We start from the raw sequence: 23,645 nt of genomic DNA on the forward strand, positions 1-23,645 counted from the left end.
ACAGACACACACCTAACAGTACCTGACTATATTGTTTTTGTTTTGTTTTTTATAGTTGTTTTGTTATGATTTTTTGTTGATGTTTTTTTTTTTGTATTTGTATGATCCCAATTTATGTACCTTTTTGCATATTCTAATAAAAGAAAATAAATAAAAAATCTAACAGCTGTATATCTAACAACAATCTAACATATATATATACTGTTTAATAGCTAAGAAAGAAAAATGTAAAGTGTTGACTATTTGACTGTTTAGGCTTCTTTGGTGATGGCACCTCTCATATAAAGAATGAAGTCACATCCATTGCTTCAATAAAGTGTAAAAATCTTGATGTTTCTGTGGGTCTCGTCCATCCAAACTGATCTTTTAGTTTGTATTCTATATTAAATTCGAGTCAGGTGATTGGCTTGGCCATTCTACAGCTTGATTTTCTTTTTCCTTGGCTGTGTTGTGGATTATTGTCTTGCTGAATTGTCTACCCTTATGGTTTCATCTTCATCATTCTGCTAATTTTGATGTTGGACTGAAGCAGCTAATATTAATTTACAATGACGAAGGGCAGAGGGTTGCTGAAGAACTACTGAGAGATTTCAGTTGCTGTCTAAGCTTTCACTGCCTTTATATACCTTCTTTTCTTCATGTTTTGATTACTTTATTCTTAATTTATTACACTTAACTTAATTTGTAAATTAATTAGATTTGTTTTCTTTTCATATATGGATTTCTTTGGTTGCTATCAACAACTGGTGAAAATGTTAAGTCAACGACACCTTTACCCCACTATGTATATATATATATATATATATATATATATATATATATATATATATATATATATATATATATATATATATATATATATATATATATATATATATATATATATATATATATTGTAAGTAAAGTGCAAAATTAAATGCATATATATATATTTGCCATTTCCAACTACATTTTAAATATGTAAATTACATTCTAATTTTATCAGGTTTTATCAAATTTAGCTAATGTGTGTAATATACGTGCAACAAAGGATAGCAAAATAATTATTTAAACTTTATTTGTTCTAATTGCATTTAGATTCAGAGTTTGGAAAATTATGATTTTGTAGCAAAATCCAATATGTATTTCAAAATATTGTGTATATTTATATTAATATATATTAACTACATACTGTATGTAAATCCATTTTAATAAAATTTTTATTAATAAACTTTGCACATCTTGGAAAAACAGAACTAAAGTGACATTTTTTTATATTTCAATGCCCTTTTGCATAATACATTTCAACCTTAATTTTGTAAGTTTTCTTCCAAAAACTTATCTGTATAGTTTTTCCGTTTCAAAAAGATTTTAAAATGAATGTGATCCAAAATTGAGCTCACATTTGATTCAAATAGCTATACTCAAGGCATCACTTCCCATGGCGTCGCAGCTCATTTGCATGAAGTTGAACTTTGCTCACCTTTGTCGCGTTGGCGCCGGCTGCTGCCACTCATCTCACCTCCCATCGCCAAATCTCATTGAAAATGAATGACTTCTGCTTGCTTTGGGCGGCGGATCACTGTCAGTGTGAATATGTACCTTAAAGAAATAGTTCACCTGAAAATGAACTTTCTGTCATCCTTTTCTCACCCTCGTGTCTTTGCAAAAACCAACTTCATGAAGTTTTCTTACCATTCAGCGAAAGTTTTTTTGCGCCTACAGTGCCTGTGAATGTGTCCGTGCTTATTTGTCATTTTCAACTCCCCAGTGCATCAGAATTTTATATTTTTAAACTCATGGAGGGGTGGGAAGGGAAATGGTAATGGCCTAAATTTCCAATTCCAATCCAGGACAGGTTTTGAATACATTAATATCCGTCTATGTGAAAACGATTTGCTCGGAAACAGTACAAATGAGGGTAGGGACTATTTTGGGGCACCTTTGCTGTACTGTATTATTCAAAGATCATCGAAGTGTGCTTTACATGAAAGAAAAAAGATGTTATTTTCAGTCTTCAATGAGTTACGTTGTTTATTAGCAAATTCTTCATTTTTTTAAGACTATACGCCATGATACAACAATAAAAAAACAATTAGTTAAATTTAATTCATGTTTATAAAAGTTCTAGTAAATAGAAACGGTGTCAGTCCAGTTTTCAGACTTGAAGTTCAGTTTAGTTCAGTTCAGTGTGGTTTTATTTTCACTGCTGAAAGTCCAAACACTGAAGAGCAAATCCAATGATGTGCAGCTCCACAAATCCTAAACCAAGCAAGCTAGTGGAGACTTCAAGCTAGCAAACTTCACCAATTGATGAAAGCGAAGGAAAACCTCTGGGAAAACCAGGCTCAGTTGGGCATGTCCATTTCTCCTCTGGCCAAACTTCTTGTGCAGAGCTGCAGTTTAGGTGCTGGAGGCTGGAGAACACTGGACATCCATCGTGGAGAAGCTGCTGGTGTGAGTAGGTCACTGGTGGGTGTTCAGGCTGGTCCACAGGATTAATCTGAACACTCGTTCAGATCCCACTTGGTGGGACCTTATAATTGTTTAATCTTACCCCTTAACACTGGCCCTATCCATTTTGTTATATATGAACTGTCTCTTTTATATGAGGTGTAAACAGAGACACTGATGTCAGATGGCAGTGTTCAAGTTTTCAAAATCAAACCAAACCTGTGTAAACACCCTCAAAGCTTTTGTGCACATAAATTGCTAATATCCAAAGCTTGCTCACAGCTCACAATACAGCCATTCCTCATTGACCGAAGTTCTACGCATTGATGGAAAGTTTGAAAACACTTACTCGCAGCCCTCTTGGAAGTCTGACGGCAAAGCAGATAACAAGTCCTGCCAATAAGCACTGGCCGCTGAAACCCCAATGTTTTGTCATGCCGCATCACAGTCCAAAGAATTCGAAAAGAGAAAAAAAAAATCGATCATTCCAATTTCTTTCGAAGTTCAACTGCCCCTGGAAAGCATTGATCCTGCCTGCTCCTTCCTCCAGTTTCACGCGGAGCCGCTTTCTGGAGGCGCGTCGGACATGCTGTTTGTTTAGAAGTTTTCTCTAGGCACCAGCTCTCTCTTTCTTTCTAAACCTTTATAAAAGACCACGCTTCCAGCTAAGAGGAGTAATTGTTTCTGTCATGTAATCATGGCGTCGTTTTATTCCCACGTTCAAATAGGAATCCTGTTGGGCGTGCTCATATATGCCCTCTAATTGAAACGATGAAAGGAGTTGGGGATGAATTAAACGTGTCTGCTACTTTGGTGGAATGAAGTACCTTTTGTGCTGAGCGAGAGTTATTTATTTCATTTCGCCGTTCCCTCTTGTGCGGCCGCGGATATGACAAGCTTCTGACAGTTCCTGCTGTGTATGCTAACAACCGATGTGTATTTGCTACACGCTCTATCATTAGCGCCAACAATCCCCCTTTGGAGCGGGGCGAGAGCAGGGGCCCGCGCTGCTTGTGAGAATTAAAGATTTCTCTTGACAGAGAATAATGAGGGTATCGATTGTCCTGCGAGATATTTACCACTCGCTACTCTTGAACTGCAAAGGGCATCGACAAACCAGGACCAAGCAGTATCCTTCAGATCATGCTTGGGAGATTCTTTTAAACGAATCGTTCCAGATATAACCCCCACACACTCGCCGTTACCGAATTAGCCTTCTGAATTTACCGCTTGGTGAGAGCGCTGCTGGAGAAGACAGGTTAACAGCTTGAGTTCAGTGAACGGTAGGGTTCCAGGGAGCTGACGATGCAAAAACAAGCTTCAAAAATAATAAAATATTATTTTTAAGAACAATTTTTGTTTAATAAAGAGAGAATACAGCATATGCTTATATCCTAAACAACCTCTATTCAAAAAAAGTTCCATGTTTGTGATTTACAAGTGTTTTCTGTTAATTTACGGTTGTGAATTGCATTATAGGAGTTTTATCTCTGCTCTGTCCACCTTCAATGTTGTAAATTCAACTTTGCAGTTTCAACAGAGTGACTTTTATTGACGTTTTAGTAGTTTGAGACAAGATATTGTTTGAGAAATAATAAACAGAGAGCTAAGTTTGTAAAACAACAGAAAATTCACTGGCAGCTTATTACGACATTTTTGTGCCGTAGTACACCAACCCAGATAATATATCACTTCAAACTATTAAAAATCTCAATACAAGTCACGTTTTTAAACTTGTCAACATCAAGAGCTTTTGGAGGAAAGCTCAAGGTCCCATAATGTAATTCAAAAACCTAAACAAGAACATATAAATTGTATCACAAATCTGAAAAACTGTACTGTGTTAAGTCTATACGTTATAGGGTCACCCTTATTAAAGGGTTAGTTTACAAAAAAAAAAATAATAATTCAAAATTATCATAACATAAATCCTTATGTTGTTGTGATCATCTGAGACCTTCGTCAATTTTCAGAACACAAATTAAGATAATTTTGATGAAATTTGAGAGCTTATCCTGTATAGGCAGCAATTAGTCCAAGACATTCAAAGTCCAGAAAATATAACAAAATCAATGTAAATATAGACAAAAATAGTCGTATTTAGTTGTTTTTTTTTATTATATATATATATATATATATATATATATATATATATATATATATATATATATATATATATATATATATATATATATATATATATATATATATATATATATATATATATATAATATATTTTTTTTTTTTCTAATGTTTTTGGTTCCTTTTCTGGATATAAAAAAATTGGGATTATTGCATTATTGGAGGATGAGTGAGCTCCTGGATTTCATCTAAAATATCTTAATTTGTGTTATTGAAAATGAATGAAGGACGTAGGAGATTGAAACGACATGATAACAGAATTGTACAGATATAGAACAGATATTAATTACATAATTGTCATTTCTGGGTCAACTAACCAAAACCACAATGGCAAACTACAAGACATTTAGTGAAATGTTAATAATTTAATATATTTGACAATGCAAATACAAGCTTTAAAACAGTTAAATATTATGCATTTTCTGTTATAACTACAACAAGTGATATTATATAATATGAAGTTAACATATAATATGTATCACAAATCTGGAAAACTTTACTGTGTTCAGTCTATGTGGGATTAATTAAAGGGTTAGTTCACTAAAATCAAATCGACTTTCTGTTTTTAATCAGTCTTTCTCATGTTGTTCTGATGACCTGAGAACATTGCTCATCTTCAGAACACAAATTGAGATAATTTAGATGAAATTTGAGAGCTCCCTCATCCTCCACCACAAGACGTTTATAATGATGTGACGTATTTGTAAAATTAATGATGTATTAGTAGAATTTTTATGTATGTTTTCATGTCATATGTTTTCATATTTACACTACCATTTAAATGTTTTGAGTTAGTAAGATTTTGTCTTTGTTTTAATCTCCATAAACAAAATTCAGACTACAAAATGTTTAGTAAAACGTAAAAAAATTCATATATATGTTAAATTGTCATTATGAGTAGACATATTTTGATTGTTCAACCGCTTTGAATGTTGTCATTTGATCGAATGGGCTTTATCAGTGGTTATTAGCTGACAGATAAGGGCTAGTAGGGGCCTCCTGCACCTACTGTAAGGCTCAGAAGACTGTTATCATCTATCCACATGGTTACATATCAGCTACTGTATACTAATAGAGAAGACTCCAGATCCAGATCTGTTTTTACATTAATGTGACGGTTGAGTTTAGGTTTGGGGTAGGGGTAGACATTAATAAAAAATACAATTAATAGGAAATTTAATAAATAACATAAATAATTATCATTAACTTTCGGCTGCAGCTGTATGTGATCTATAGCTAATTAACCATGTGTGTGGATAAAAATAGGCCCCTACTGGCCCATATCTATCAGCTGATAGATCACTGATAACGCCCATTCAACCGAGTAATAACAATCGAGGCGGCCTTTTTTCATGTTTACCCAGCCAATTAAATGCTTGGAGTCAGTTAGATGTTTTATTTGTTTGCATAAAGGCTGTACTTATTTTATTTAGTTTTTTAAATTATTTTTAAATTATATATTTTGTTATTTTATTGAAAATACAAATTGTTATTTTAAATAGTAAATTATTTATGTGATTTTCAGCATAGTAACTTCAGTCTTTAATGTCACATAATTCTTCAGAAATTATTCTAATATGACTTTGATTTGGTCGTTAAAACAATGTTGTACAATTGAAATAAATTTTGTTGTGGTAATTATTTTCAATCAACCAATCCATCAATCAATTTTTGTAATGCTGATCTTAAAGTCCTATCACATCAGTTTGACGGTGTGACACTTTTCTGTTTGTGCTCCTTTTCTGTTTCAGCTAGAAATATATCACAACACTGCAGTCCATAGTCACTTCTGCTTCATACTGACTTTAACAAAGCCAGCGCAACATTATCTTTACATAAAATTATTCATACAATGATATAAGAGTTTGGTCTTACCACCCACTTCTAAACTTTTGTTCAAAGTACAAACACAAATCAATAGTTCCAGCCAGTGGATCTCCCAGTGCTGATGCCAGTTTATTTGATATCTTAGATATGTGTTATTTTTTCTCTTGTAGGTGACGACCACTGGCAGAGCGAGCTACTATGTGTCCTATCAAAGAGAAGCTTTTATACGCATCAAACTGCCAAAATACTCCTTGCCAAAGGTAAGAGACTGCTTTAAGTCCCTATTAAATCAAAACAGACATTTCTTGTCTACTGCAATGTTTATTATAAATGATTTATCCATTCTCATTAAGGTCTGAATAAAGTAGATGGGACATTTTAACTGTTAAATAAATAATAAATTATTTTATTCTAGTGCAAAAATTTCTGTAAAACTAATATTTTAACTAAAGTCATTTAATAATTAAAAAAAAATAATTTAATAAAATCAAAGTTTGTTTTGACATAATATATTTGTGTGCATTATTTTTTATTTGCTATGTAAATGTGATACACACAGATACATAAAACCAAAAATATTTTGTTTTAAAGATAAGTGTATATATTATTTGTAAAATATATTAACTATATTAGGTACACCTTACTATACAAGTGTGGTCTTTTGCTGCTGTAGCCTTACTTTGTTACCGTTGCCTTTCTATCAGTTATAACTAGTCCGGTCATTCTCCTCTGACCTCTGGTATCAATAAGGCAATTGTCCAGACCATTCTCTGTAAACCCTAGAGATTGTTTGTGCGTTAAAATCCCAGTAGATCAGCAGTTTCTGAAACACTCAGACCACTCAGGAGCACTGTCCAAATGTGGCGGCCGTATTGTCGCATACTCAGGGTGATGTATGCGATATCTAGTGTATATGTCTATGATCCGCCTACATGTGTTGACATACTGTATGGTGCAGTAGCCAGTCAGGGCACCCTGATTTCGAATCCTGACTCAAGGACATTTCCCTACCCTACCCTCCTCTCTCTCTCCAACTTTGCTTCCTGTCTCAATACTGTCCTATCTAATAAAGGTAAAAGGCCAAACATAAATCCTACAAAAAAAATATATAAATTAGTTGTAGTACTGACACCTACTGGTGTGGATGACTGATCACGCAAACATAAAGCTACCAACTAGTTACCAAATCCAAGCACATTTCCCATGTTCCACACGGCAAAATCTAATTCCGTCTGGCTTGTTCTGGTCATTCGGGTATACATTAAAACACATGTTCATCTAAGCCCTGCGCAAACATGTAATCCTGTAGATCAAGGCTGCTGAAAACCACAGGGGTCTGTACTAATGACTTCTCCTTTTTCTGTCTTTCTTCCCCCTCGCTGTCTTCTCTCCTGTCCTTTTCTCGTTTCGGCTTCCTAGGACATGCATATCGTGAGCACAGATCAAGGTCAGGTTTTCACCGCCGTCCAGGAGTGGAACCAGAACGACACCTACAACCTGTACATATCGGACACGCGAGGGATTTACTTCACCCTAGCCTTGGAGAACGTCAGGACCAGCCGCGGCCTCGGAGGAAACAGCATGATCGACCTTTACGAGGCATAACTTCATCACTAACTTGTTAACACGCTAATGTTAGCCTTCCAGTCGACAGCTTCGCGCTAGCTTGCTCGTTACTCCTCAGGCCGCATTAGCATTCCTGTCAGACGCCGCTTCTTGAGCGTAGCCCACATTATCTTAAGCCTGAGGGAATTAGCAAGCGTAAATGAACGATAGTGGTGAAGACAGAGAGATGAATTGAGTTGTAGTCCAATGTTGTCGTTGGGGGTGTTCAGTGGGAGCTGCTAGCAGTTCGTGGAGGAACGTTTCTCTTGATCTGTCCAGATAAAAGACATCATTGTGCTGTGAAAACATACTGTAGTTTGCTACCGCTGGAAAATGTACGTTTAATTGGGTGTTGGAGTGTGGAAACAGTTTTCTGCATAGCTGGGCTCAAGCTTGCTTAAGAATTAGTAATACCTTATTGTAAAGTGTACACTACTCCACCATTATCCTTTAATGCACAGGTAGTTCCAGTCAGTTTTGATTACAGTTTGAAATAAATGCATTTCTCTCAAACATTAGTAATACCATAGCAACTCGGTGACAGTTGCCGCAGCCTTCTTTTCTGTGTAATCTCGAGGACACATGGGGATTTACCAACTTACAAATGTGCTTTATGAAGTCAACCATCCTCCCCTTTGCGTTGATTTGTGCATTTAAAAGCTTTTAACTAATGGAAAGCCATTGATTATCCCTTACATATATTATAGATTAATAAACTAAAGATTAATGCTTAACAGGTGTGTTGTTCATCATTAATTCATATTAACTAATGCATTGACTAAAGTTAACTAATACAACCACATTGTAAAGTGTTAACTTTAATTATTTTGGTTCTCATAACTAATTTTTTCTAGTTGCTTTAATTTGTCTAGTTAACGCAACTTAATTTTTCTAGTTGCCACAGCTGAATTTATTCTAGCTATCACAACTTAATTCTGAGAACTTATTATTTCTATTTTCTATTTTCCTTAATTTTTATAGTTCTCACAACTATATTTTAATGTCGACTGTAACTTAATTTTAATATCGACTGTAACTTAATTTTAATGTCGACTGTAACTTAATTTTAATGTTGACTGTAACTTAATTTTAATATTGACTGTAACTTAATTTTAATATGGACTGTAACTTAATTTTTATAGTTCTCACGTCTTAATTTTTACAGCTCTCACATCTTAAATTTTTAGTTCTCACAACGTAATTTTACTGACTACTGCAACTTATTTTTTATTTATGTTCATATCTTTATATTTATAGTTATCACTACGTAATTTTGCTATTTACTGCAACCGATTGTTTTTGTTCTTACATCTTACTTTTTATAGTTCTCACAACTTAATTTTACTATCTACTGCAACTTAATTTTTATAGTTCTCATAACTTATTTTTATAGTTCTCACAGTTTAATGTTACTATTTACTTCAACCTAATTTTGTTAGTTGTCACATCTTAAATTTTAAAGTTCTCATAACTTGATTTAATTATTTATTTAAACTTATTTAGTTCTTACATATTATTTTTTCTAGTTCTCACAATTTAATTTTACTATTTAGCGCATCTTAATTTTTATAGTTCCCACAACTTAGTTTTCATAGTTCTTAAAACTTAATTTTACTATCTACCGCATCTAATTGTTTTAGTTCTTACATCTTATTTTTTATTTCTCTCATAATTTAATTTTACTGTCTAGCACAACTTAATTTTTATAGTTTTTACATCTTAATTTTTATAGTTCTGGCAACATAATTTTACTTTCTATCGCAAATTAATTTTTAGGGTTCTCACAACTTAGTTTTAATAACTACCGCAGCTTATTTTTTAAGTTATATTTTTTAAGTTATATATATATATATATATATATATATATATATATATATATATATATATATATATATATATAAAATTTATTTTTTTATATTCCTCACATGTTAATTTTTATAGTTTTCACAAATTATTTTACTATCTACTGCAACTTAATTTTTAAAGATCTCACATCTCAATTTTTATAGTTCCCACAACTTAATTTTACTATCTACTGCAACAACTTTTTTTTTCTCAGCTATTTTTTTGTTACTCCAACTTAAGTTTTCTAATTACCACACATATTTTTCTAGTTAATTCAACTTAAGTTTTTTAATAACCACAACTTTTTTGTTTTTCTCAACTTTTTTTTACATTATTGTAACTTAATATTTCTAGTTTATGCCACATTTTTTTCTAGCTATTACAATTTAATATTAATTAATAATATTTCAAGTTTTCCCAGATTCATTTTTCCAGTTACAGCAACTTAATTGTTTTAGTCTCCAAACCCACACTGTAAAAAAAAAAGTTCACTCATCTCAAAATTGTAAAGCAACTTGCTGCAGAGCTTTTTTTTTTTTTGAGTTATCTTAACATTCAATGCAAGGACTGCACTTGACTCAATTTAAGTTAACTCAAAAAACCTTTATATATATATATATATATTTATAATATTATATATTTATAATATATATATATAATTTGTGAACTTTTTTTTTTTTTTTTTTTTTTACAGTGCATTCACCTCCACATGATTTTAAGCAAATTTGCAGTCCAACATTACAATCAGAATATGCTTAACCTCAGCATATACCACATCATACTGCTTTAAAATTAGCAGCCGAGCACAAAACGTAAAGAAATGAAACAGTGGCTTCTCTTGTCCAAGCAGCTAAAAATAGGCTCCATTAGTGAGAGCAAGCAAGGATGGTTTCATTAATGCATTGGTTATGATGCGTTTCTCCTCTGCTGTGCCAAGACTGCCTCAATGCAGTGCGCCGTGCCAATCCTGAATCAGCAGTCCATCCATATCTCTAATAGATTGCAGCCTTCATTAATGGTTATTGAAAAACTGGCCTTTTCCACTGAAGCTCCAGCTGGAGGCCGTGTGGAGATACGGCTTATGACTGGACGTTTGTCATATTTATCTGCCTATTGATCAGTGAGAAGTGAGGTTGTTTTGGGTTTTATTTAGTTTTATAAGCTTTAAGATTGATAATGTGTCTTTTTGTTCTGGCAGCGCATTCACAGACATCTTTTTTGTTGGCTCTGCTTGAAGGACACACACTGCTTATTACAGAATATTGGAAACACTTGGATTTACAGTAAATAATGACCATTCAAAGGTTTAAGGTTGCTTATATTTTTGAATGAGCTTACTGAATTATTGTTTAATAGATCAAAAGTAACAGTGTTGTGCAGAACTAGTAATAATATTTCAATATAATACATTGCATTTTTAATTAAATTAGTCCAGCTTTGGGGGGAAAAAAATGCATACCCAATTATTGTATAATGTAGCTATTTTTTTTAAGTGGATATTTTAACTGAATAATTTCAGTTTATTATTCAAGTTGAATATAAGCAATAACTTTTTTGTTACTTTTTTTTATATTGTGCAGCACATATTGCATTTTGCATATATTGTATTTTGCATTCATAAATTTTTCTTCGGTTTAGTGGCTTTATTCATTAGGGGTTTATTGCATGTGTTGTTTCAATTAAATTACTGGAGTAAAATAACAAAACTTTTACCCACCCCAATTTTTTCAACAATATTGTAGAAAGAACCACAAAAACCTCTTCTTTAATTTTTTTTTTTTATCTTATTATATTTTATTTTATAGATTTTTATCAGCAAGTGAATTATTTCCCCTGTTCAGTTTATAGGGTATATAGTTTATATGGAAAACATACAGAAGTATGCAGAAGGACTTTTCATTTTCAGTTTCCTGGGTCAAATGCTTCCGGCAAACTGCATGCTGTTACAAAATCAACTCGTTTGTTTATCGACGTCTGTTTTCTTTAAAAATCAACAACCTTGACTGCCTGATTGATATACGATATAAAGTGGGTCTCAGGTTGTACAAGAAGCATGGCATTAAATTATATATATATATATATATATATATATATATATATATATATATATATATATATATATATATATATATATATATATATATATATTTATATATATATATATTTTTTTTTTTTTAATTTTTTTTTTCTTCTTTTTTTAAATATAAAAATGTATTTTACTCCAGTTTTTTCATTAGAGTTTTTGCTAGAACAACTAAAATGAATGCTGAAATCTGTTTAACTGATTATATTTTAATTACATTACAACATCAATGCTGTGAACGTAGTGAACGGAACTGTATGAAATTGGAAAAAAGTCACATTAACCGTTCACTGGAAGTTTATCAGTATGGCAAGAAACAATAACTGTACATATACCCCATTATACTTATATATTAAGTAATATAAAATATTTAAGCTATATTAAATCTATACTTTTTTTTAGTGGGTGACCAATTTCTATGTTGTTTTATTTTTAGTAATTTGTGGTAAAAAAAAAAATATGTTTTAGAATTTTTATTATTTATTATGTAATTTGATATATTTTTATTTCATTAGTAAAACAAAACTGGGAAGTGAAAATTTATTTTTATTTTATTTTTTATTTTCTAATACATTTCAGCCCAAACTGTAATATTTAATTCGATCGAATTGTTACAGATGTTGAATAAATAATAATAATAATAATAATAATAATAATAATAATAATAATAATAATAATACAGCATTGCATGTTAATTAATTTGTTTAATCAAATTAATAAAGTTGTTGATTAAATAACTAAAACAAAATAATAATAATAATAAAAAAAAATAATAATAATAATAATAAAAATAACATTAACAGCTTTTATTATTATTATTATTAGTATTATTATTATATACAAATAAAATAATAATAATATACAATATTAAAATTATACCATTATATTATTATTCAAACAAAACAAAATGAAAATAATAAATAACACTAATAATAATAATAATAATAATAATAATAATAATAATTATTATTATTATTATTATTATTATTATTATTATTATTATTTGTATATAAACAATAAAATAACAATAATAATAATAATAATAATAATAATAATAATAATAATAATAATAATAATAATAATAATAATAATAATAATAATTGATCATCAGCATCCGAATAACTCACCGAGGTGCGACCCGAATCTGCACCCCGAGCTGAATATGAACTTCTCTCTCCCACAACCGGCAGTACATCCGTCTTCTTCATCCCGCAGAGCATCGGAAGCTAAAGGATAATAAATAATTAGCGCTGTGACTGACAGGCCTGGCCAGCGGAGGAGGGCACCTCATTAGCCGTGTCCGTCCAATGCAGCTCCGTCACCGTGACACTGTCAAATGCAGTCCCTATTAGTGCCACTTACAGACTCGGACCCTTCGCCAGAGGCCCGCGGTTTAAGACGCAGCCCTGTCACTATTCAATATGGCTAAGTTTGGACAAGTTTCAAGCCAGGGATGAGCAGCCTGGCACTGGGTTAGATGCTTGTCAGCTGGAGAAATATGCTAGCTGGAAACTGTCAGTTAGCTTGAGCCACAGCTAGCGCTATAGTGCCGGTCAGCTTAATTAAGAGCTTGTGTTAGATGACAGGAGAGCACCGGGTCTGGATGTAGATGTTCATGTTCATGTTTGTATCGCATTTCTTGTCGCTTGTTCCCAGGTAGCAGGGATTGAAGGAATGCTAATCGCTAATAGGAAGGTGGAGAACCAGGTGAAGACGTACATCACTTATAACAAGGGCCGCGACTGGAGGCTTCTGCAGGCACCCAGTACTGACCTCGCTGGAAATCCGATTCACTGCGTGCTGGTGAGGACAATTATTTTATTTTATTTTATTTTATTTTATTTTATTTTATTTTATTTTATTTTATTTTATTTTATTTTATTTTATTTTATTTTATTTTATTTTCCATACATTATTTTAATTTAGCTTTAAATTAGCTTTATTTTAGCTTTATTTTATTTTATTATCCTTGACAACAATTTAATAAATTTAAATATAATTAAATTAAAGTTAGTTTTAATTTAATTTGATTTTATTTGATTTTCCATAAATTTAAATGTTTGCTTTTACTTTATTTATTTTTTTCTTTTTTTTTTATATATCTTAATTTTAATTATTTTTTGTTTTAGTTATACAATTGTATTAGTGTGTGAACTATTGGATTAATTTATTAGCTTATATAATATTAACATTTAATTTATTAAATTATTTATATTTGAATTATTTTATGTTATTTTTAAAAGTTTGTAATTTCTTTCGATTGTTTTTTTACATTCAGATTATTTTTGACTTGTAAATTTATAATTAGTTTTAGTCAGTTTTACAGTATTTAGTTTTTTTTTTCTATAACCATTTATGTAAAATAATGACCTATTTAATTCTTATCAAAAATGTTTGTCTATTTATTTATTTATTTATTTATTAATTCATTCATTTTAGTTTTTAATTTTTAATTTTTAATTTTTTTTATTATTTTTTTTTATTATTATTTTAAATTTTTTTGTTTCAATAATTTTTTTGGTTTATGTTTTTTATTTATTTTAATTTATTAGGTTTGCTATTTTATTACTGTGTGAACTATTGGAATATTTGGTCAGTGTGCTGATGTTGTTGTTTTTTATTTATTATATTATTAATTTATTATTATTTTTTTACTTGTTGGTGAACTTATTCCCATTTTTTTACATTCAGATTAATCATGCTTATATAATTTATTAATGTATTTTAATTATTGCTTAATTTTATGCATTATTTTATTTCATACTTTCTTTTATTAGTAGTAGTACTCTAAACTGTAATTTCGTTTGGTCAGTTTTGTTATTCTTGTTAGTTGTGCAGATAAAAAAAGTTCTATATATGAGAAACTCCATGCAAATGACAACCTTGCCATGAAAAACCGTTTCTGCGTTTTTTTTTTTTTTGTTTTTTTTTTGTGGGCTTGTATTTAACAGTGCTTAAAAATACTCAAAAATGTCTCTTTAAGTGTTTTTATGCAACTATATTTGATATACCAAAATCATACAAGTGGCAATTTCACATCTGTCACATCCATAACAGAGACGTCACATCCATAACGAAGCTTTTTCCTCAGAAATACAAAAAATGTAAAAAATCGAATTAAATCAGTCATGTTTGTTCTTTATTGATCCAACTCTCATCTTTTTGATTAGCATAGTTTCTTTTGGGTTGCGGAGTTTAATTCACAGAATTTCTACAAAAGAATTTTAATTTAATTTAATTTAATTTAATTTAATTTAATTTAATTTAATTTAATTTAATTTAATTTAATTTAATTTAATTTAATTTAATTTAATTTAATTTAATTTAATTTAATTTTCACTCATTCATTTTCCTTCAGCTTAGTCCCTTATTTATAACAGCGAAATGAACCACCAACTATTCCAACATATGTTTTATGCAGCGGTTGCCCTTCCAGCCGCAACCCAGTACTGGTAAACATGCATTCTTTTATTTTATTTTATTTTATTTTTGGATCTATTTGAATTTTTTTTTTATTTTATAATATTAATGTGTATGCCAAATGTACACAAAAATTGTATCTCTATTTTGTTAGTATGTGATCTAGTGTAACATTCATTCTCTAAAGGATTTGAAAAACACAACAATTAAATGCATCTGTAAAACATAATAAATAAACGAACGTATGAAAGAACGTACAAATGAATGAATTAAATAAAAATTAAATGAATAAATAAAGAGTTTACTCAAGTAATAGCTTTGTCAGTATTTGTAAATATAAAAAAAAGTATTTTCATGACTTGAATATGCATGGATATCCCCAGGAAGCAATGAATATTTAGTATCATGTTCAGATGCGGAAAAAAAGAAAGAAGGCTGAATAAACACACACAGAAAAGCTCCAACAGTTGAAGAGGCTTGAGTTGAATGTAATAGTTCTTTCCTCTGACACTCTCATTAGCCTCCTATAATCCTTACCATTACTGACTCCAAATCCCGTCGCCTTTGCCACTGTAATAATGTCAAGCCGTCCATTGAGGGGATGAAAAGGACGATTTCTGCAGCATAGAGAGCAGATATAATTCTGCTTTTGTTGTGTTGCAAGTCCCAATAGACTTGCTTCTCTAGTCTAATGTCAAATCCCGGTCTTTTGACTGTTAATGACTGTAAAAAAGGCAATTAGCGCTCTTGGTCTCGACAGAAAGATTGTTTTATTTGTCTCTTTTATTGATTGTAGAATCCTTAGTGCGGTCAGTGTGTTATTTGAGCCTCTGTTTATCTGTTACCTATTGTTGGATAAATAGAGCCATTAGTAAGTAATAAAACATTATACCTGCCCTTAAATCTAAAAGCAAGCTAATTTAGGTGTTATTTTCAAAACAGTCTCACAGCTATTCATACATTTTTGACTTATGCTGAGTTCAGACTGCATGATTTTAGCCCCGACTTTGACTCGCTGACACGTTTTGAGAAATCACCGACAACTGCCTGAAATCACAGGCAAATCGTTGCTCATTCACGCGAGTAACAATCTCACAGCTTGAACTATCAAAGACGCGATCTGAGAGAATCACCAATGAGTCGCCGACACCCGTAAGAAATTTGGCATGCTAAATATCTGGAGCTGCCGGCGATTCAAAATCATGTTGTGTGAAATGTATTCTGACTGAAAATAACATCGGTGACTACCTATAGCAAGTGAGAGAGCAGCATCTACTAGTGGGAATGGGGAGTCGACTCCAAAAGAGTCGATTCCTTGACTCTCAATGGACCAAGTACCTGAGTCAACTCCAGGACTGGAATCGGCTCAAAGAGTCGAATCTGTTTTTTCAAATCCTCCTGAATAAAGCAGTTACATGCCACAGTTATAATGGTCAATCTCGAGCATGATGAACACCGAAGGCGCCCGCTTTGAATGCGTGATCACAATATTTACACTTTTGCTTTTGAATTTCGCGACCACGACCATTCTAGGCTATTAATAGTGGTGCGGGATTAAGTTTGCTTTCATTTTCATCAAAGCACTTACACCTTTTGCATTTTGGTTTTAAAGCATTTTGGCTTGGATCTGCCTGCGATGTCAAGCTTGCTGTGTTATAAATTAAATATAGCCTGTATATGTGTGTGAATTTGGAGCAGATCGGATACTATTAGCAGATCGAAGTCTTAAATTAGCACTGTAGGTAAAATTATGATGTTATGTTAGGCTATTGGCTGCTGCTATATGCTCAATCAAAGTATTTATTTAACCAATGCATATTTCACGAATAAATAAATAAATAAATAAATAAATAAATAAATAAATAAATAAATAAATAAATAAATAAATAAATAAATAAATAAATAAAACACTAATCATAATGACAAAAGTTGCCAAGATTCAAAAATCTGACAATACATGTGCTTGTGGTGTTGTTTTGGCCCTAAACACACTTAATTTAACCTCTAATTCTTCCTTCTATTTATTATAACTACAAAAATACATCAGAATTATACCAAATGAAATTAGTTTCCAAAACAGGATTTTTAAATAAAAATCCGAGGTTTAATGTTTGAAAACTAGGTCTGACTCACTTCTTTTCCTCCGATGTATGTCGTCCCATTAACACACCGTTATTAAATTACAATAATGAACAAATTGCACAAAACAAACAGTGATATTTAAAAATAAAGTCATGAGCTATTTAAAAGTACACTTTAAAGAAAATCACATTTACAAGAGCAAGAGGAATATGATATTTTTTCTGTCACACAGCTTACATTTTTTACTATAGGTTTGTTAATGCATGAATTATTTAAGATAAATATTTTGTGTTGGGGGTTTAATATTTAAATCAAACGAAAAAGCTAGCTATTTTGTTTATTGATCGGTTAGAGAGTAAAAAAATAAAGAAATGAACAACCGCAGATTATTTTGTCCTCTCTGCACAGTATTCAAGTATCAAACATTTATATTAAGAAGATATGTAGACCATTCTATAAAAATTTTCAAACGTTGTTTGGGCTCAATTGGGAAGTTTTTTTTTTATTCTTTGTTAATGAACTGCTACTCATCTTTCTATTAAACATTTCGATAATAAACTGATGTTTTAACTTTCTGTGTCCAAAATTGCTATGTAATTTTCTAAGTTATTTAAATTAGACAATTAAAATATGCTGTAAACAGTGTAGGTTAATTAGTTAATTTTGGCTGGAGATGATTTACTGCTGATTTTGTCTGACCAGAGGAGAACTGCACAAATTAGCAATTGAGGCAGTAGCATTGTGTAAAGTGCGACATGAGGCAGCATGTTTAATCCTTGCACGATTGCGGAGTCGATTCCACCGACTTCAAAATCAGGAGTCGACTCCAAAAAACCCGCAACCGAACACCACTATCCACTAGTATGGATACCTCCAGGCCAGCGGGAGGTTGGGGGAGAAGTTAAAATTGCTCTTTTTCAGTTTATTTGGATCCAAGAAATGGAGGGAAAAGCTAGTGGAAATTCGGCAGGAGCGCCCAGTGCATAAAGAGAGGAAGTGTGTATGGAGCACATTCACGCATCCTACAATTATGTGATGTTCATATGCATTACTAAAAAAAAAAAGTTATTTAATCTAGTTTTGAACTGAAAGAGTGTGTTTGAGCCTTTGGCATCATCAGGAAGGCTATTCCAGAGTTTAGGAGACATATATGAGAACACTTGACCTCCTTTAGTAGACTTTGCTATTGTGGTACTACCAGAAGCCCTGAGTTTTGAGATCTTGAGTTACTTAAAAATACAAAATGCCTAAATATCTTTAAAATAGTGTTTGTCATAGACCTTAAATGGCTTATGAAGTGAAAAATGCCATTAGGAAAAGCTGAAAGACTGTAGTTATTAATGGTTAAGCCCAAAGATGTAGGTATTTTTTCTCTTATTATAATAATAAAGAAAAGTTTAGTTGAAACCTTGAAGTTCATGAAATGCAAAAAAATGCACTCTGAGAGTCAAAAAAATTCGGCAGGAGCGCCCGGTGCATAAAGAGAGGAAGTGTGTATGGAGCACATTCACGCATCCTACAATTATGTGATGTTCATATGCATTACTAAAAAAAAGTTATTTAATCTAGTTTTGAACTGAAAGAGTGTGTTTGAGCCTTTGGCATCATCAGGAAGGCTATTCCAGAGTTTAGGAGACATATATGAGAACACTTGACCTCCTTTAGTAGACCTTGCTATTCTGGTACTACCAGAAGCCCTGAGTTTTGAGATCTTGAGTTACTTAAAAATACAAAATGCCTAAATATCTTTAAAATAGTGTTTGTCATAGACCTTAAATGGCTTATGAAGTGAAAAATGCCATTAGCAAAAGCTGGAAGACTGTAGTTATTAATGGTTAAGCCCAAAGATGTAGGTATTTTTTCTCTTATTATAATAATAAAGAAAAGTTTAGTTGAAACCTTGAAGTTCATGAAATGCAAAAAAAATGCACTCTGAGAGTCAAAAAAATAAATAAATACAAACCCATGGACAACACATTGAGGTCTTAGAAAGTCAAATAATTAGTCTGTTTAAGAAAAGGAACATTATTTACAAATTATGACCATTATTCCTCTGCTTCAGCATATAACTTCCTGCTGCATAATGACATACTGTAAAATCACATATAATCTCTTCAGTCGCTGACACTGTAAAATAGTACATCCACCATTTTGAAGGTTCAATGTGTCATTGGCTGCTTCCAGTATAGACAGCTGATTATAATAGGCACGATTTAGTTTTGACAAGCCACTGCAAACGCCAAATCGGAAAATCAGCTTCATGCATGGAAAAGTGTAATAGAGCACCACTTAAACTTGGAAAGTTGTAGAGAATTCACAACTCAAGACATCGTTATGTGCGATTTCAGCACCCAGAGAGATGTTAAAAAAATGTAAGCACATTCTGCATTATGTGACAATGTTTGCAAACATTTCCAAGCATGTGCTGAAACAGGTGAGATCCTTTATGTATATAATTGCACGCCTAAAAAAACATTCTATAAAATATTTTGTCCTCTATAATTTGTTTGTCAGGCTATTTGTTGACACTCATACTGTACACCTGCAAATCTAAAAGTAGCGCTGACATTTTGTTTTATTTTAAATCACTCTTTTGATCGTGCCACATTTCACCTCTATTTCATCAAAGTGTCTTGCTTGTACAGTATTTAAATAAAAATGTTTTGTCTCGTATTTTACCTTTCCTAAAATGTCTACAATTGCTGATTGCTAGTACTCTTATTTCATGCAAAAGTTAAATTAAATTAAATTAAATTAAATTAAATTATTCTAATAACAAGTTTACTATCCAATTATATTTATTTATTAATTATCTTGTGAAAACCAATACTACCTACTATTGCAATATCAGGATAAAATTTATATAACATGGATAACCAGAATGTGTGTTAAATCTCATGTTAAAATGCTGATTTAGTATTTTCACTGTGGAAAGATGTCAATAAAACTGCTTGTAAAATGCTAGAAATATTTCAACAGTTTTCAACAGAGATTTTTTCAACACATTTTTAAAACAACAGTCTTGAATATTTAAATAAAAATAATTTAAAATTAAATAAATTTAACTAATTTATTTTATCTTTGCCACAATGACAGGTTACTATGCTTTACTATTTATTGAGCAGTTAGTTGCATAATTAATTAAAAAAAAGCTTAAATTAAATTAGTTAAATTAAAACAAAAAAATAAATAAACGAGGGTGTTTAATAATAAAAAAAATAATAATAATAATTAACACATTAATGAATCAATAATATTAATAATAATAATAATAATAATAAAAATAAATATAAAAATAAATAAATCAACCGATTAATAAATAAATATTAATAAACAATTAATCAAAAAATTAAAAAATACATAAATTAATGAATTAATTAATCAATAATAATAATAATAATAATTATTATTATTATTATTATTAAATATAAAAACAATAAAATAAATAAATAAACATATTAATTATTTACTACTACTACTATTGCTACTACTACTACTACTACTAATAATAATAATAATAAATAAATAAATAAATAAATAAATAAATAAATAAATAAATAAATAAACTAACTAACCAATTAAAAAACTAACAAACTATTAATAAATAAATAATAATAAACAATAAATAAACAGATTAATTAATACATACATAAATAAATGAGTTAATTAACCAATAATAACAATAATAATAATAATAATAATAATAATAATAATAATAATAATAATAATAATAATGATGATGTCTTTTTTACTAAACAATGTTTGGAATAATCCACCATTAGAACCATATTGCACAATAACTCACCTTTTAAATGTTTACATTCAAATACAAATTCCATAAATTACAAAAAGCCTCTCTCAATATAAACACACCAAAATCTACACTCTACATCTGTATTAGAACACAGTAATGCCGCATTATTCTTCACAACAACTGTAATCTGCTAATTTCTGTTTGTGTTGTCTTCATAGCATCATGTCCTCCATCGTCCTTCACCGTGATTGGTTGGCATCGCCTCCTAGATTTATCGTCTTGATTTCCCTGCGCTGTGTTGTTTTGTTTACACGCAGATCTTCTCCGACCGCAAGATTAACGGTATCCGGTAGGCAATAGATCACGCCGCTTTATCCAGGGTCGTGACAGTGAATTATGGGAGTTGTTTCTGTTGTTATGAATTGCGCAATATTAAGCATAAAGTCGCCTACGTTACGGCTTATTGTCTTAGACTCTCTCACGCCTGCGGGATCTACGCCGGCTTGTTTTGATTGACAGCTACATAATAGCTTTGTTGTGGCTAATGGAGGACGTGTCACTTTCTCTCTGCTCAGCCGTTTTGCTCGCTGCACCTACAACTGCAGATGTCAGAGAACCCATACCTTTCCGGATCCATCTCCACGAAGAGCTCTGCGCCGGGAGTCATCGTGGCTACAGGTACATGGGGAAAAAAAACTGTGTGGCATGTGTGGGACTGTCATGCTGTTGGGTGTGTTGACATGTTTGTACAAGGCTACTGTAAATCATTGCTTGCTATGTCAAGCTGATCACTGAAAATATGCTTATTTGGGCAGTTTATTTATTTATTTTTATTATATATTTTTTTCCTTAAGTGGCCTTAACCACTAGATAAAAAACAATGTGCTTATACACAATATAACTGTGATGTGTTGCACAACACTTACGATGATGTTGAGGTGGGATATGGGTAATGTTAGGAACAGGTTAGGGGGTGTAGGTAGGTTTAAGGGTGGGTTAAGGTAATTAAAAGAATAAGTATACTTGTATTTGCAGAATCGTTATTAAACCATGATTACTATATAAAAGAATGTATGTACATATTAAGTGAATTGTATCAAGTTATTTATCTAAACATAAGTACATTGAAATGAAGGCCACTTAATATAAAGTGAGGGCTATTTTTTTATTAATTAATTTATATTTGGACAGATGAATGAATGTATGGATGTATGGATGGATGTATGGATGGATGGATGAATGGATGGATGGATAGGTCAAAGGATGGGTCAATGGATGAGTAGATAGATTAGTGGACAGATGAACGGATGTATAGTTGGATCGATGGATTTATGCATGTGGATGGATTGATGGGTGGACACCTGGATAGATGTATGGATAGATGGTGAATGGATGGATGTCAGATGAATGGATAAATAGATGGGCAGATGGATGGATGGGTTGGACACCTGGATGGATGGATGGATGGATAGATGAATGGGCAGATGGATGGATCAATGGCCAGATGGATAGATGAATGGATGGATGGATGGATAGATGGATGGATAGATGGATAAATAGATAGACTGGCATATGGATGTATGAATATATAGGCAAATGATTGGATGGATGGATGGATGGATGGATGGATGGATGGATGGATGGATGGATGGATGGATGGATGGATGGATGGATGGATTGATTGATGGATCGAAGGACAGATAAATAAATGTGTTGGGTGGATAGATGGATGAGTGGACATATGGATGGACAAATGGATGGATAGGTCGATGGATGAATAGATGTATGGACTGGACTTGAATGGAGGTGTAGTTTGATGGATGGATGGATGGATGGATGGATGGATGGATGGATGGATGGATGGATGGACATGTGAGCAAATGTATAGTTGGATGGTCACATAGATAGATGGATGGATGAACGGATGTTTAGTTGGATGGATGGATGAATGGATGGATAAATTGATGGATGGATGGATGGATGGATGGATGGATAAATTGATGGATGGATGGATGGATGAATGGACAGACGGTTGAATGGATGGATGGCATGTGGATGGATGAGCAGATTGAGCGATGGGTCAATGGATAAGTGGATATATGGATGGACAGATGAACGATTGTACTGTATATTTCGAAGTATAGATGGATAAACGGTGGATGGATGGATGGGTGGCCAGCTGGATGGATGGAGGGTTGGAAGGATGGGCAGATGGATGGATGGATTGGCGGAAGGACAGATAATAAATGCATAAATGCATTTTTTTTTTGTCTATGAACCTGCAGTGTGTCTTTTCTAAAAGACAAGAGACAAAAAAAATCTTGCACAACTTGAATGTTTTTTTTTTTGCATCAATGTCTTTGCTACCTATAAATAATAGACATTTCAAAAAAACACATGCTAAAATGGAAAAAATCCTTGTTTTGCTTTCTTGATCTGAAGAATTCTAAAAGT

At 31.7% G+C, this 23,645-nt stretch overlaps 1 protein-coding gene across 2 annotated transcripts in view; it reads left to right on the plus strand.

The window, feature by feature from the left end:
• Positions 1 to 23,645, plus strand: part of sorcs3a (sortilin related VPS10 domain containing receptor 3a) — a 412,976-nt gene that overhangs the window by 307,633 nt on the left and 81,698 nt on the right. For both annotated transcript variants that reach the window (XR_012408181.1, XM_021477188.3), the window contains exons 8-11: positions 6,573 to 6,662; positions 7,822 to 8,001; positions 13,592 to 13,738; positions 21,767 to 21,869. Coding sequence is in view for 1 of the 2 variants with exons in the window: in XM_021477188.3 (XP_021332863.2) it covers positions 6,573 to 6,662; positions 7,822 to 8,001; positions 13,592 to 13,738; positions 21,767 to 21,869 (520 nt within the window). In the remaining variant the exon portion in view is untranslated. The remainder of the gene's footprint in view (positions 1 to 6,572; positions 6,663 to 7,821; positions 8,002 to 13,591; positions 13,739 to 21,766; positions 21,870 to 23,645) is intronic.

This window comes from Danio rerio, chromosome 1 (assembly GCF_049306965.1).
Source record: "Danio rerio strain Tuebingen ecotype United States chromosome 1, GRCz12tu, whole genome shotgun sequence".
Classification (NCBI taxonomy): Eukaryota; Metazoa; Chordata; class Actinopteri; order Cypriniformes; family Danionidae; genus Danio; species Danio rerio.